We start from the raw sequence: 16,225 nt of genomic DNA, 5'->3' as shown, positions 1-16,225 counted from the left end.
AACATAATTTTCATGCCTTATTTTGAGATAATTTCAAATTTACTCAAAAGTTGGAAGATTCATGCAGGAAACTCCCCCATACTTGTTACCCAGATGCACTAATTTTTCATGTTTCATCCCACATACTTCATCATTTTCTCTCCATACTCACACTGCTTCTTATTCTGAACTAAGAATTGGTTGCAGACATTATGCTCTTTATCCATTAACACTGAGTACACACTTCCTAAGACCAAAAATATTCTCTCACAGAACCTCAATATAATTAACAAATTCAGGAAACTGAACTCAGACCACACTTTTAAAGAACTGACCTCCATAGTCCAATTTCATCAGAGTTTCCAATGATGTGCAGGTCAGTTTTCACTCTAATCTAGTCCTCTTCAGAAACATGCTGCATTTACTTTTCTCATCCTGTAGTCTCCTTTAAATTGGACTCATTTCTGGGCTGTTTTCGTCTGTCACAACATAAACATTTTCTACTACAGGCCATTTTTTAATAAAACACCCCTCCATTTGGGCTTGCTGAATTTGGTACCATCAGACTCAGGTTCTACATCACAGCTTGAATGCAGGCTAATCTATGTCTTTCTTGAAAGGACAACAGCCACCTGCCCACAGTAGTGACATGAGTCTTGGTCACCCAGGTAGGTGACGGCGGCTTTGTCCAGTCTGTGGTCACTAATTGTCCCTTTGCAAATAAGGACTCTGTGGAGAAATACTTTGAGCCATGAACATTCCCTGCTCCCCAGCAAACACAACCTCATTTAATTCCATTTAATTGCATTAGAGACTCTCGCCCAAATCAATTTGCATAATTATTGTTTGCAAAACATAATTTTTTTCAAGTCATCTTGCTTTTATTACTTGGCATTTTACTGTATGGAAATGCCCTCTCTTCACTTTCTCTTCTATTCATTTATATAATGTAGTATGTTAAACAGTGTTCCCCCAAATTCAAATCCACTCATAACCTCAAATGTGACCTTACTTGAAAACAGTTTTTGCAGAAGTAATGAGTTAAGGGTCTCAAGATGAAATCACCCTGATTTAAAGTGGGCCTAAATCCAATGACTTCTGTCCTTATAAAAAGAGGAAGAAGCACAGAGAGACATCTAGGAAGGAAGGGCATGTAAAGCTGGAGCAGAGATTGAAGTGATGCTGTTACAAGCCAAGGAAATGCCAGAGCCCCCGGGAGACAAAAGGGGCAAAAAGGATTCTCCCTTGGGGCCTCTGGAGGGATCATGGACTGCCGACACCTTGACTTTGGACTTCCAGCCTCCAAAATTGTTGGGAAATCATTTTTTATTGTTTTAAGTCACCCAGTTTGTGATACTTTGTTACAGCAGCCCTAGGAAAATAATACATGAATTTAACTATAGTTGTCCCTTGGTATTCCCTTCTCCCCCTACCCCCTGAGGATATCAAAGTCCAAGGCTGCTCAAGTCTCTTATATAAAATGACAGTACTGTTCACATATAACCCACACACATCCTCCTGAACACTTTAAATCATCTCTAGATGACTTATAACACCTGTTGTTGTTGTTGTTTAGTTGCTAAGTCATGTCCCACTCTTTTGTAACTCCATGGACTGTAGCCCATCACGCTCTGTCCACGGAATTTCCCAGGCAAGAGTACTGGAGTAGGTTGTCATTTCCTTCTCTAGGGGAATCTTCCCGATCCAGGGATCAAACCCGAGTCTCCTGCATTGGCAGGCAGATTCTTTACCCCTGAGTCACCAGGGAAGCCTCCTATGATATTTAATACAATGCAAATACTATATAAATAATCATAAATACAATGCAAATGCTATGTAAATAGTTTCTTGTGGGCAGCAAATCCAAGTTTTGCTTTTTGAAACTTGGTGGAATTTTTAAAATATTTTTGACCCATGGTTGGTTGAATCTGAGGATATGGAACCCACAGAGAGGCAACTGTACTTATTTACTTATCATTAACATTGAGTAATAGATTCCTATTTTGTTCCATGTATAATCCATGTGTGTGCTAAATCACTTCGGATGTGTCCATTCTTTGCAACCCTATGAACTGTAGCCCTCCAGGCTCCTCTGTCCATGAGGATTCTCCAGGCAAGGATACTGGAGTGGGTTGCCATGTCCTGCATCTTCCCCACCCAGAGATTGAACCAGAGTCTCTTACATTTCCTGCATCAGCAAGAGGGTTCTTTATGACTAGTGCCACCTGGGAATCTCTGCTTGTCTTTATGTGATGCTTTATTGCCCCAAATGTGACCACTGGAACACCTCCATATTGGCACCTGTGCCTCTGATACGTTCTCATTACTTCTGACCACTTATTTTATATCATAAGAATATGCTCTTGGTTAATCTTCTATTTTTCCCTTTCCTGGCCTCATAGTCATTTCCCCAAGGTATTCTAGTTCCTGTATTGTGTAATAGTATTTAGAAACCTAGATCTGGGCACTGAGAGTGCTTATTGTTAGTGAGATGCTAGAAATAATTGCTATATACAGGGAAGAAAGCTATTTTATGAATTATGAATTTCTAATGTAAATGTATATATATGTGTGTGTGTGTGTGTGTATATATCCATCCATACTGCTATGAAAAACAAGCCCACTGAAAGTGCAAGCTGTGTTGTGTTTGGAGTTGCTTTGTTTTTCTCCTAGACTGAGGATATACAGTCAAAGTACCGGGTCCACATTCACTTGAACTAGATTTCTCTTTTCCTGTCAGTGTAGTTACATTGTTCGTGTACAATATATCTAGACTTATTTACTTGTTTGCATTCAGTTTTAGTTTCCTGACATTTTCAGTGATTTATTTTTTGAGCATGCAAAACATTAACTTATTCCAAAGGTCAGAACTATACAAAAATATATGAAAATGAACTAAGAACAGAAGGAAATTATCTTAACATAGTAAAGGCCACATATGACAAGCTCACAGCTAACATCATACTCTATGGTGAAAAACTGAAAACTTTTCCACTAAGATCAGGAACAAGACAAGGATGTCCGTTTTCACCACTTCTATTAAACATAATGTTGGAAGTTCTGGACAGAGCAATTAGGCAAAAATTTTAAAAAGGAATAAAAGGCATCCAGAATTGGAAAGAAGTAAAATTACCTCTGTTCACAGATGCCATGATCTTACATATAGATACACAAAAATTCTATATGAGCTAATAAACAGATTAAACAAACATACAGGATACAAAGTCAACAGGCAAAATCAGCTGCATGACTATGTAGTAACAGAAAATAATCCAAAAAAGGAAATTGAGAAAGTAATCCATTCACAATAGCATCAAAAAGAATAGAATATTAATACCAGTAATAAATTTAATCAAGTGGGTGAAAGACTTGTATACTGAAAACTACAAAACATTGTTGAGAGAAATTAAAGTACACCTAAATAAATGGAAAGAAAATCTGTGTTTGTGAATTATAAGATTTGTTAAGGTGTCCATACCATCCAAAGCAATGTACAGATTCAGTGCAATCTTTATCAAAATCTCAGACACTTTTGTCTAAAGAGAAAATCCACCCTAAAATTCATATGTAATTTCAAGGAATCCCAAATAGCCAAAACAATCTAGAAAAAGTAGGAGCACCCATACTTCCTGATCTCAAAACATACTACAAAGCTGTAATAATCAAAACACTGACAAAAGGACAGACATAGACCAATGGAATAAAATAGAGAATCCAGAATTGCCCCACTCTACATGTGGAACAAATGACAAGGATACCAAGACTAATTCAATGAATAAAGAAAAGTCTTTTCAACAAAGGGTGCTGGGAAAACTATATTTCCACATTAGAAATAATGAAGTCAAATCCCTACCTTACTCAATCTATAAAAATTAACTGAAAATGGATCAAGGACCTAAACAAAAGCTAAAACTATAAAACTTTTAGAAAAAAACAATAGTGGAGAAGCTTCAGGACATTGAACTTAGCAACAATTTCTTGGCTGTGACACCAAAAGCACAGGTTTAAAAAAAATAGATAAATTGATTTTTTTCAATTAAAAACTTTTGTGCATCAAAGGATATTATCAAGTGTGGAAAAGCAACCCACAGAATGGGAGAAAATAAGTGCAATCATATATCTGATAAAGAGTCAATATCTAGACTATATAGAACTCCTACAACTCAACCAAGTCAACCCAAACAATCTGATTTAAAAATGGGCAAAGGATTTAAATAGTATGTGCTAAGTCACTTCAGTTGTGTCCAACTTTTTGCAACTTTATGGACTGTAGCCCATCAGGCTTCTCTGTTCTTGGGATTCTCCAGGCAAGAATACTGGAGCGGGTTGCCATGCCTTCCTCCAGGAAACCTTCCTGACCCAGGGAATCAAAACCATGTCTCTTACATCTCCTGCACTGGCAAGCAAATTCATTACCATCAGGGTCACCTGGGATATATTTCCAAAAAAGATATACTAATGGCCATGAAATATATACAAATGACATGAAAAGACGCTCAATATCACTAATCATTAGAAAAAAGCAAATCAAAGCCACAATGAGATCAAAGCCACTTCACACTCATTATGAAGGCTGTTATCAATAAAGCAGAAAATAACTAATGTTGACAGTATGGTGGTTACTCAATAAAGTAAACTTAGAATGACCATACGATCCAGCAATTCCACTTCTGGGTAAATATCCAAAAGGACTGAATGCAAGGACTTGAACAGGTATCTGAACAACTATGTTCATAACAGCATTATTCACAATGGCCAAAAGGTGGAAATAACCCAAAGGTCTGCCAACAGACAGAAAAAGTGGTAAAGCAAAATGTGGTATATGCAGGGGGTATAGCTACATGTGTGTATAATGGAGTACTACTCAGTCTTAAAAAGAAGTATTAATATATATCATGAGATAGATGAACACTTGAAAAGACTATGTTAAGTGAAAGAAGCCATTCACAAGTGGACAAATACCATACACTTCCATTTATTTGAGATATCTACGGTAGTCAGATTCCTAAATAGAATGGTGACCGTCATCGCTGGCAGGCGGAATGGGCCATTGGGATTTAACGGGGACAAGTCTCCATCTGGGGGATAAAGACAATTCTGGAGATGGACAGTGATGACAGTGGCACAAGGTGGAGATACTTAACACTGGGGGATTGTACACTTAAAATGGTTCAAAGGTCTATTTTATGCATATTTTACCTTTATTTTTTGCTTTCCTGGTGGCTTAGATAGTAAAGAATCCGCTGGCAATGCAGGAGACCCAGGTTCAATCTCTGGGTGGTGAAGATTCCCTGGAGAAGGGAATGTATCCTTGTCTGGGAAATCCCATGGACAGAGAAGCCTGGCAGACCATAGTCCACGGGGTTGCAGAGTTGGACATGACTGAACGACTAACACTGGCCTTTATTTTAAAAAGATCTGAGGTAACTGATGTCACTTCCTAGTTTCTCCTGTGTTTCTTTTTGCAAAATAACCGGATGCACAACCTGTCCCTCCTTGTCTCATGTTCACTTAAGACAGAGCTTCCCCCTTGTCACCATCTCCTCCGGTAGCCATTAAGCTGCTCTAGAAATGTATTCAGTGTTATGCAAAGACTATAGTGACCTGGTGGTTATTTCACTGTCTGGAGAAAAACTCCCAATTCCTAAATGTTATTTCCAAATGTTTGCTAAGAGTTGAAAACATAAGGCAACATCCTGCAATAGGACACCAAGGTGGACACTTAACCGAATGTGACCCTGAGGTTGTGCCTGAAAGCCTTCTCAGCTTTGGCCCTCCCTTTCCACACCCCTCTTACCATCCATTTGTGGGTGGCTCACTTTCCAGATGGAACTCTTACATCCCCCCTCAATTCCTCACCATCCCCCAAATCCTACTCATTCTCTTTCCCAATGCCCATTGTCTGCCAGAAGCCAAAATGTTGTGTGCGTCCCTCCTCCACACCCCTAAGGAATAACTGGACATTTCCTTCTGCCTCAGTTTCCTCCCAGGATGCTCCTCCACCAGGACCTTTCCCGGGAATTCCCCCAACAAATCCAAGGCCAAGCCCCTTGATTTTTTCATGCACCTCCTTTCTGGGGTGCAACTATTACCCTCTTAGCTCCCCTACCACTATCCCTGGCTGCTGCCGACTGATCCTCTGAAAACACAGCTACAGCTCACCATATCTTACCCTGCTTATCGCATCACACCCTGCATTTGCCTGAGAGCTAAGATCCTCACCCTCTCGACTCCACACCATTTCCCCTTCTCTGAGGACGGTGCTCTGGCTGCTCTTGGTTCTGCCTCTTTCCAGCCCTGCCCTTCTCTCTCAGCCCTTTCCCATCTGCAAACACATTCCACAAACACATTCCACCGCATCCCACGTGGTGGCTCCGAGGTAAATGAGAAGATCTTGGGAAGGTTGGCGGCTATCAGGCATTATCACAGAGCTGTTGGCTGCAGGAAATCTTTGGCAAATCCTAGCTGAAGCGTATTAAGGCTCAGTTCAGACCGAACTGAGAATTGGTCCACGAACATGTTCTCATGTCATCTCCCCAGCTCCCTGTCTCAGCCCTACTGTGATTCTCTTTCCCAAGTGGGAAACTGCTTTTGCACACCCCAAATGTGCCTGGCGTTGTGCGGGGGATCCAACCAGTAACCAGGCAAGTTTCTTCATCCTTTCTTCTGCTGGAATTCTTTGAATCTGCGCTTTAAACCTTGATGTGATATTTGTTTCAACACTTGAAGATTCCCCCATGATGTCAGACTCAGTCTAATTTGAATCAACAGTCATCACTATGACCATTTCATGTGCCTTTTTAATGGCACTGAAGCCATGATGTGGCCCTCCCACACACATGCACACACACAACATGTTCATATAATCTTGCTTAGCCCTTAACATATGAATTCTTTAGAACTAACATTTTCCCCAAATCAGCACTATATGCTATATAAGTGTATACGCTGGGGTTTAGTTGCCTTGGTCATCACACCTCTGCTAAGCCCCTCTTGGGGAAGCCTCTCTAATCTAATTCTACAGATTAGAGTCAGTCAATCCAGTCCATTCTTGCCATCAAATCTCCCACAGTCAACAAACAGAACTCTAAGCAAACAAGGGGAGCCCCTCCCTGACTCTGGACTCCACAAGACATTCCTGAAGCAACAGCGTCTAACACAGAGACGCTGGGCAAAAAGGAGTGGTGGTGGACGGGGCTTCCTGCAACGCTGGAAATGTCCTCTGCGTTCCTGGACCATCCCAGCCATCTGCCACATTTGCGTGCTAAATCACTTCAGTCGTGTCCGACTCTCTGCAACCCTAAGGACTGTAGCCCTCCAGGCTCCTCTGCTCATGGGACTCTCCAGGCAAGGATACTGGAGTGGGTAGCCATGCCCTCCTCCCGGGGATCTTCCCAACCCAAGGATCAAACCCACATCTCTTGTGTCTCCTGCATTGGCAGGCGGGTTCTTTACCACTAGCATCACAAACGAGGCCCCTGAAATGCAGCTAGTGCAGTGGAGGGACTGAATCTTTCATTTCAGTTCAGTTTAATTAATTTTAACCTGAATAGTTACATGTACCTACACTCCACAGCAGAAGCCTACAATGAGGATTTCTGTCATTTAAGTGCACACTGGGTTAGCTAGCCCTCCAGGAGGGCACTGCGGTGTGGAAACCACGAGGCTGGAAGCGTTTGAGACTTGGGGGAAACCTTCCCCCACTCCAGGAGGATTTGAAGAAGCTGCCACATTCTCCGCAGATAACATCTCAAAAGTGACTGAGCGCTTACTGAAGCTCATTCCAATGACAATTAAAGACACACACACCACATCTCACTGGAGCTTAAGACTTTCTAGAGGACAAGTCACTTAGTCTAATCAGGCTAGATTTTTCTCTAATTATTTCCTTCCCTTTGGCTTTTGATTTTTTGGTTCTTTCAGTAGAACTTGGGGGGAAAAAAAAAAAGAAAAAACCACAGAAATTCCCAAAATGGTACAAATAACACCAACACAATTCTTTACTTTTGAAAAGTTTTCCCAACACTGTTCAACAATTCCTTGGCCACTCTGTTAATACGATTTTAAACAGATTACACCCCAGACATATTTTATGACAACAGCACATGCATGCAGAGCTGTCCCGCCCTTATTTCCAACTTGGCAAGCTCCTCCGCAAAACCAAATAAATACACACTAGAAGAAGGCTGGTACAAACTCCAGCCAGTTGCAGCCATAATTAGTGGGCCAGAACTGGTCTTGTTGCTCAGATTTTTACTTCAAAACTCAAGAAGCCTGCACTACCCACCAAAATCGTAGCAATTCTTTTACAGTGATACAGTTCTACAATACAAAACCAAAGAACTCAAAGAGTCCCCTGAGAAGCGATGTTTTCAAAACCAGTTCTTTCGGTCCAGCTGTCCTTTCATGAAATTGCTATTGGACATGTAAAATCCGGACTTAATCAGCAACACTTCTCTGCAAAGCAAAGCTCTCTGGTTCCTTGGCTTTGACACCTTCCAGGCATGGTATTCATAGGGTCCACCTGGCAGTCACCACAGGGTCCCAAAGAAAGAAGTATCTTAATGGCAACTTTCTTTACCAGGAATATATCACAGGGGATCCCCATGGGGGACAGCAGAGTAAACCCAAAGCTTCACAGCCCAGCCCTTCTCCAGGTGGTAGCCACAGGATGCTACCGGTCCCCCTCCAGGTTCCCAGGGAATGGACCAGATAAACACCAAAAGGCCCCTGACATCAATGAATGTTTTAGAAGATGGTTATAAACCTTGGGTGCAGATAACAGTTAGTAACCCACTTTCTTTTCCCTGACTACAATTTGGAAGCATATAATTACACCTCTCCCAGAGAAAAGAGTTAGCATGCACAAATTTCCTATACCGAATCAGAGTGGCCAGGGCTCTGCAGATTGGGGGTGGAGGTGGGGGTGGGGCAAGCCTTTCACACCCAGTTCCCATTTCAATGATAATGATAACTTTCCACATCCTGGCCTCCCGTGGAATGCATTTTAAAGGAGCGCCACTTCTCCAGCTGCAACCTTGCTTTAGAAATCCCTCTTTAGGGGATTAATCTTTCCTACCTGTCAGACAGGCTGTTCCCCTGCCCCTGCATTTCTATCCCACTGATCTCAGGAAAAGATTCCAAAGGCTAGAGCGTGAAACCCAAATTCTTCCAGGTTTCAATGTCTCAAAGGTTAAACCGAGGGTAGAAAGACAAAACACAGGGGACAAGTAATTCATGACAAATCACACCACAACAGAGAGTGACACACACAACAATTACAGCGGTATTTTGACCAAACAACAGGAAAACAGTTTAACAATAAAAATAGGAATGGTATTTCACATTGCCTTGCAAATCTGCAGATTGCAGTCACCCAAAACTCCTGGTCAATGTACGTACCTTTTTAACCCATGTTGCTTTTCTGAAGGGAAAGTGTTAAGCAGATTTCTTGCAAGTTTTCTAACTATGATTTGCTTTACTAATCAAGAGTTCAGCTTCATTGACTAGAGCCCCTCGGTCACCTATCACCACTTTTATAAACAGTTCACGACAGCAGCTCACACTGAATGCCACATAGTGGTGGTCACTGTCCAGATGACATTTTTATCAAGTAGGCATGAGGGTTAAACTTGCTTTTGCTAGTAGATACTGAAAATTTTCAAATATGTGCTTCTTCTTTTCTTGGTATACAGCCATAATAAGAAAAACATGTTGCCTTACTAAAGAGTATATAAAAACTTTTCTTTTTCCACAAAGTCTTCTTTTTCAAGATGTTTTCATTTACTTACTTTCAAATGGATCACTATCATTATTTATTACCGCCATCACTCCAGGGATCTGGGCCAGAAGTAAACATTACACTGTCAAAAGCAGGGGTGAGAAGACCCCAAAACTCCCAGCCTGTCAAACCCCGGCAGGGGACACAGTCCAAAATTAAGTATTTGTCTCCCTAAGGAACAGAGCCTTCTATAAAAACATAGAACTTAAAAATCCTTTTAGAATAACGTCTCCTTGTTTTTACATAGTAACGTATGTTTTGTGTATAAAATACACTCAGATTACAGGAATTCCTCTTTACAGCAGAAAAAATGCCAAAACACTTGAATCTCCTGTAATCAAAAAATTGTATTCATAGTTTGAATATGATCTTATTCTTTGCATTTCCACCTCACCTAACATTCCAGAAGAAAGAGAATTATAAACAGCTTCCCTTCTCCCTCCCCTATAGAAATTACTATTATTTTACTGGAGAAAGAAAATTACCTCCACACAGGGTTCAGAAATTAAGGAAAGTGATACTGGATTGCTTTGTTCCTCGGAGATTTCTTTAACTCTACTGGAAACTACGGCAATGTTTAAACTCCTCTGTCCAAAATGCAAGCAACTTTCCAGTCTTGCTGCAATCTTGATTTAAGGAACAGACCCATCACCTTTTCTCACATCACCCACTTCCAACTCCCCACCCCTGGCAAATGCAACTAAAAGCGCTGGGCCACAGGTTTGCGCGGTGGGGTTTTGCAGAGCAATTAACCCCCACATGGCCACCACGCAAACGCTGTTCAATGGCACGTCGAGTCCCCGGGGTTCAGCCCCTTCTTTCCCCTCCCGCAGCGCAGCAAATGCACCCCTTGACTCGAAACGGGAGAGGGCTTCTAGCGGGATAAGGGGTGCAGAAATCCAGAGGAATGCTGTTTAAAAACGCACAGACTAACTTAGGTCTGGTTTACTTACCTTTGCACTGTTCACCTTGAGCGGCTTATGCTTTAAGGGACAGCGACAGAAACTCAAACCCCTTTCCCAAATCAAGTAACCAAGGATGTGTGACGTAATTGGCTCTTGTATTAAACCAAAACGCCCCCCAGGAAAGGCTGCCCAGCATTCCTGAATCGTCGGATGGATCCCTGGAGCGCGCAATTGGCAGCAGAAGACGAAAACCACCAAGCCCCCTTCTCGCATCTTTTGTCTAATTCTCACCTACGTGCAGAAATGCCGGGGGGAGGGGGCACAATACATGGAGTGGGGGACACCGAGACCCGCTTAGGTGTAAGGGCGGCTCACTCATTTCTGGGTCACGATGTGAACCCCCTTAGCTTTCAAACCTAGAGGTTCCACCGCCCTCCCTCGCTTCAGCAGGGTGCGGGAAACTGACTGGCTGGGGGGCGGGGGGCGGGCAGGCGGGTGCTGCGGGTATCGGACAGCGTGGCACCCTAGGCCGATCCCCCTAGCTTCCACCGACCGTGATGGCATCTCTTGCTCGCCCCGGGGTCCACGCAGCCCAACAGCGTGCGACCCTCGAGGGGAATGCCACCCGGGAGCCCGGCCCATCCTCCAGCCAGCCCGAAAAAGGCTAGGTCCCCAGTAGCGGGAAGGCGGCCCGGGGACCCCGGACCCCAGGCACAGGAAACGCGGCTTTGGCCACCTCTCGGCGGGGGCGGAGAGGGTGAGGGGCCAACAAAAGGGAAGCCAAATTCCCTTCCAACCAAGGGGCGGGGATCGGGAGCCCCCTTCCCTGAGCCTTGTCCCACCGCGGCGCGGGCGCTGGGGAGAGGTCGGCGCAGACGCGGGCGCCGCGGACCTGGAGCTCTGGAAAGAACCTCGGGGAGCAGGGCCGAGTTAACGTCCTGAGAACCTCGGACACGTCTGAGGACCCGGGCGCCGGCCGCCTTCACACTCACGACCCTCGGAAACCCCCGGCTAGGGGCTCCTCGCGGGCGCCGGCGCCGCCCGCCCTAGCCTCTGGAAACACTTAGGCGTCCCAGGAGCGCGCCTTATTGAAAGCAGCCCCGGGCGGCGGGGCGCAGATGCGGAGCCGGGCTGAGGTGGGCACGGGAGGGGGGCCCCCGCCAGGCGCCCCTCGCCCAGGAGCACCGGCGCCGGCGCGGCGGCGGGAGCAGCAGCATCGCGAGGGAAGGGACGGGCGCGCGAGTGGCAAGCCCTCTGCCCGCGCTTGGAGGAGGTGCGCCCGGGCGGACGCGGGCTGGTGAGTCCTACCTGAGGCCCTGGACACGCAGAGCAAGAGCGCGGCGACCGCCCAGACGGCCGGGACGCACAGCCACCGCAGCGCCGAGCCCCGGGCCATGCCGCGGGCCGTAGGGGCCTGGGCGCGGGGATCCGGCGCCACCACCCCTGTCGGCCGCGCGTCCGCTGCCCTTTCTCCTGGGCGCTTGGCGAGTCGGTCCCTTTCGAGGAACTCGCGGTCCTCTTCCTCTCTCGGCCCGGATGCGCCGCTCGGCTAGGGCCGGCCGGACGCGCGCGGGGGGCGGACCGCGGGCAAGCAGGGAGGCAGGGTCCCAGGCTCGCCCGCCCCGATGGGCAGAGCGAGAGGCCAGCGCTGGCGCCCCCTGCTGGACCGACACGCCTGCAGCGGGCGGGGCGCGCGGGCAGCGCGGGGCCAGGACCGGGGGGCAGCCGCTCCGTCCCCGGACGCGCCTCCCGCGCCCGCCCTCCTGCCTGCTCCTCGGAACGCTTGGACGCAAAGGTGGAGCCTTGGGGACATCCAGCCAGACCTCGCGGGAACTGCCCTCGCCACAGAGACTCCTAGCGCAGTTGGCACCCACCTTTAGGGGCGGGACCCCCGGGAGCCTAACGGTAAATCTGTAACTCAGGACGACTCGGTGCCCCGCCGGCCTCCACCGGGGCACATCAGAGAGACACCCAATCCCAGAAACCGGTGGCGCGGGAGGAAGAGAAGCAAAACTCTCAAGGAAAAGGGCAGAGTCCCCGCCGGCGCTCTCCCGGCCTCTCCTCTCTACGCTGCGAGCAATGAGAACAACTGCGTGCCTCCAAAATGCTCGGAAACTGCGGGAGTGGAGCTGCATGGAGGGAACTCTCGGGAGCGCGATGCTATCTGAAGCCACCGTGGCCTCGGGTTTACTGTTAAAAGCAAATTGTGTAATTTTACCCATTAAACGCAGAACACTATTTGTTCTCTGCAGAGCCCCAGAAACATGCAGAAGTAATTTGCTTCACTTGTAAAAGACGTTTTGAACGCAATTCAAATAGCATATTTTCTTGCTTATTCTTGGTTTTGCTTAACACATGCAAAGGTCTGGAACTGGAAGGCCTGACCCTCCTGTTTGTAACTTAGGAATTTTCTTTGTTTTTGCTCTCTTGGAGAAGGGGACTGGGAACATTCAGGGACTCGGTTGCTTGCCTTGTGAGATTTATCTTTTAACTGATCAGGGAGCGGTTTGGTTGGCGTTTTTGCTCAAACACCATTTCCGGCTAGTTGGGTGATTTTGAGAGAGTCCTGGCCTTGGGTGCCAGACCCAGAGACCCCTGAGCTTGTCCCCGCCTGGAACTGCCGCTCCACAGCCTCACACATGGCAGGAAATAAAAGTCCTTGCTGTGGTCTCCTGACAACGTGGCTGAGCCGCCCCGCCTGTTACCCCTGTTCAAATTATTTCGGCCTCTGTCTCTGCTGAATCGGTTTGGGTGAACAGATTCCTGAAGCAGAAGAGGGGCTGTGACTGAGACTGGTCAGGGACGGCCGGGGATCCAGGGCAGAATGGGAGATGGTAAAACCATTATCCAACTGCAGCGGCCCCCCCAGCTGCTCCTCGCGCCGCTGGTGCGGTCTGAACCCGGGACTACTCTCCACGGTGTTCTGCGAACCCTGCCTGGTGTTTATCTTTGGGTTTTTCCTCCTTTTTCTTCCCCTGGGGACCCTCAAGGATGTTTTAAGAGTAAATAAGCCTTTAAAAGTTGGTCCTGAAGCACTAGTTCCAGACTCCTCCATTATGGTTTTGGCAAAAAAGACAGACGGGGTGCGGGCGTTGTGGGGGGGGAAGGGCAGGGGGGAGCCGGGGGCAGAGAAATCGCAGATGAGACTCCCCCTCAAACCCAGTTAATCGGCAAAGCATTGTCTCTTCTGTAGACATGCACTCCTTTTGCTTTCCACTGCGAATGCTTGAGGTTGTCCTTCCAGACCCTTTCTCTGAGCAGCTCTGCCACTTACGATACACTTACACTTCTTGGTATGAACTTTGGGGAAATGACCTAATCATGCTTCACCCGTTGTCTTGTGCAATTTTCACACGACTGGATTCCCCACAAACCTGACCCGAGAGTGTAAACAGTAACATGTATTTTTGCTGACAGTTTCTTGGGTGGAGTCACACATGATTTCTTAAAGCTTTTTAAAAATTATCTTTTTAGGTTTTCTCTTTCCCCAAATTATTGCTGGGGCTTCCCTATGGTGCTAATGGTAAAGAACACACCTGCCAATGCAGGAGACGTGCTTAATGAAATGTGCATTTGATCCCTGGGTTAGGAAGATCCCCTGGAGGAGGGCATGGCAACCCACTCCAGTATTCTTGCCTGGAGAATGCATGAACAGAGGAGCCTGGCAGGGTATACAGTATTCCTACCTCTAACTCTGGTTTGCTGTACCCCACATCTCCCTCACCCTCCTTTCTCCACTTTCTACAGGTTCGACTCTGCAACCTCATGGACCATAGCCCACGATGCTCCTCTGTCCATGCGATTCTCCAGGCAAGAATACTGGAGTGGGTTGCCATTTCCTACTCCATCACCTATACATGGGAAGGGTCAAAATACGCATTTTTCTTAGTCAGAAGAATGTGGCTTAGATACCAAGCCAGGTTGAACCTGCTTATCCTTTCAAATCTGTATTAGTGATCAGTTGTTGCATAACAAGTCACCTCCAAACCTAACAGCTTAAAACATAAACATTCACTATTTCACATAGTTTCTGTGGGTCAGGAACTCAGGAGAGGCTTAACTAGGCCCGGCTCAGGGTCTGCAATGAGGCTGAAGTTAGTTGTCATCTGAAGGCTTCACTGGGGCAGGAAGGTCTTCACAGGGTGACTTACTCACATGCGAACCCTGCAGGTTAGCTCAGGGTGTGGGCAAGAGGCCTCTGCTCCCTCCCAGCAGGAACCTCTCCACAGGGCTCCTTGGGCATCCTCACAGCATGGCACCTGACTTCTCCCAGAGTGAGAGCCAAGTGGCAGCTATAGTGTCTTTTATAACTCAGCCTTGGAAGTCACATGCAGTATCTTGTTGGTTTCTCACACCAGACCTCTTTGTTGTAGGAGAAAGCTGGATGGGAGATGTGTATACCAGGAAACTGATTATAACATCATGTACATTGAACACAACCATGCTGTCCCCAGTACAGGCAGTAGGCAAGAGGGAGAGGAAATGATTATGGCAAGAGCCAGCAAGAGAAACAGGAGGAAGCCAGGCCCCCCTTGAAGACCATCAACAGGGAGCCATGCCACTATCCAGGGAAAATATTCCTGGTGTAGAGATGGGCCTATGTGAAGGTGTCAAAGCCAGGGGGTCTGGGGTGTCTGAAGAACAGCTTATTGGCCATTTGTATACCTTCTTTTCAGAGAAGGAAATGGTAACCTACTCAAGTACTCTTGCCTAGAGAGTCCCATGGGCGGAGGAGCCTGATGGGCTACAGTCCATGGGGTCGCTAAGAGTCGGACACGACTGAGCGACTTCACTTTCACTTTTCACTTTCATGCATTGGAGAAGGAAATGGCAACCCACTCTAGTGTTCTCACTTGGAGAATCCCAGGGATGGGGGAGCCTGGTGGGCTACTGTCTATGAGGTCGCACAGAGTCGGACATGACCAAAGCAACTTAGCAGTAGCCGCAGCATACCTTCTTTTGTGAAATGTCTTTTTAAATCTTTTGCTCATCTTTTAATTTCTTATGTTTGAGTTTTAAGAGCTTTTTATATGTTCTGGATATAAGCCCATTTCAGGCAGATAAAAGACCTGGACGTAGATAATATTTTCTCCCAGTCTCTGGTGTGTCTTTTAATGTTTTTTTCAGTGTTTTTTTCCATAAACAGCAGTTTCTCATTTTGATTAAACTCAATTTATCAGGGTTTTTTAAAAATCTTTTATTGGTAGTGTTTTCTGAGTCTCAGTACATACTAGATCCAACCAAAAAAAAATCAGTAAGAATCTGGAGTGTTTGAGCATACCAAACTTTACTGCCCTAATGTGGAAAGTCGATAACTACAGTTCACAGCCTTCTGCCCACTGGGCTTTTGTGAGGAGCACGTGCAAAACTAGTGCAGTGAGATTATCACTTATTCATTTTTTTTCAGTTGGGAGATCCTCAACTGAATTGTATCCTCCTCTAGCCACAGCAAGTGATACAAAAATCAAGTCCAACGCAAGATAAATGACAGAACTTGTCAAACAAGACGGCTCCATTTCCTCAGTCCACACTGAGTTCACACAAACAGCTCAACCATAGT

The 16,225-nt window shown here is 46.1% G+C and overlaps 1 protein-coding gene across 2 annotated transcripts in view; it reads right to left on the bottom strand.

Annotated features, from left to right (window-relative positions):
• ROR2 (receptor tyrosine kinase like orphan receptor 2) overlaps positions 1-12,353 on the bottom strand; it is a 240,980-nt gene extending 228,627 nt beyond the window's left edge. Inside the window, exon 1 of one of the 2 annotated variants that reach the window (XR_010664614.1) lies at positions 11,974-12,353. Coding sequence is in view for 1 of the 2 variants with exons in the window: in XM_065947241.1 (XP_065803313.1) it covers positions 11,974-12,061 (88 nt within the window). In the remaining variant the exon portion in view is untranslated. The remainder of the gene's footprint in view (positions 1-11,973) is intronic. The other variant, XM_065947241.1, reaches the window with a different exon arrangement.
• Positions 12,354-16,225: the final 3,872 nt, after the last annotated feature.

The sequence above is a fragment of the Muntiacus reevesi genome, chromosome 10, assembly GCF_963930625.1.
Source record: "Muntiacus reevesi chromosome 10, mMunRee1.1, whole genome shotgun sequence".
NCBI classification, from domain to species: domain Eukaryota; kingdom Metazoa; phylum Chordata; class Mammalia; order Artiodactyla; family Cervidae; genus Muntiacus; species Muntiacus reevesi.
The sequence above is the reverse complement of the archived record's forward strand: the minus strand, read 5'-3'. Positions and strand labels throughout refer to the sequence as shown.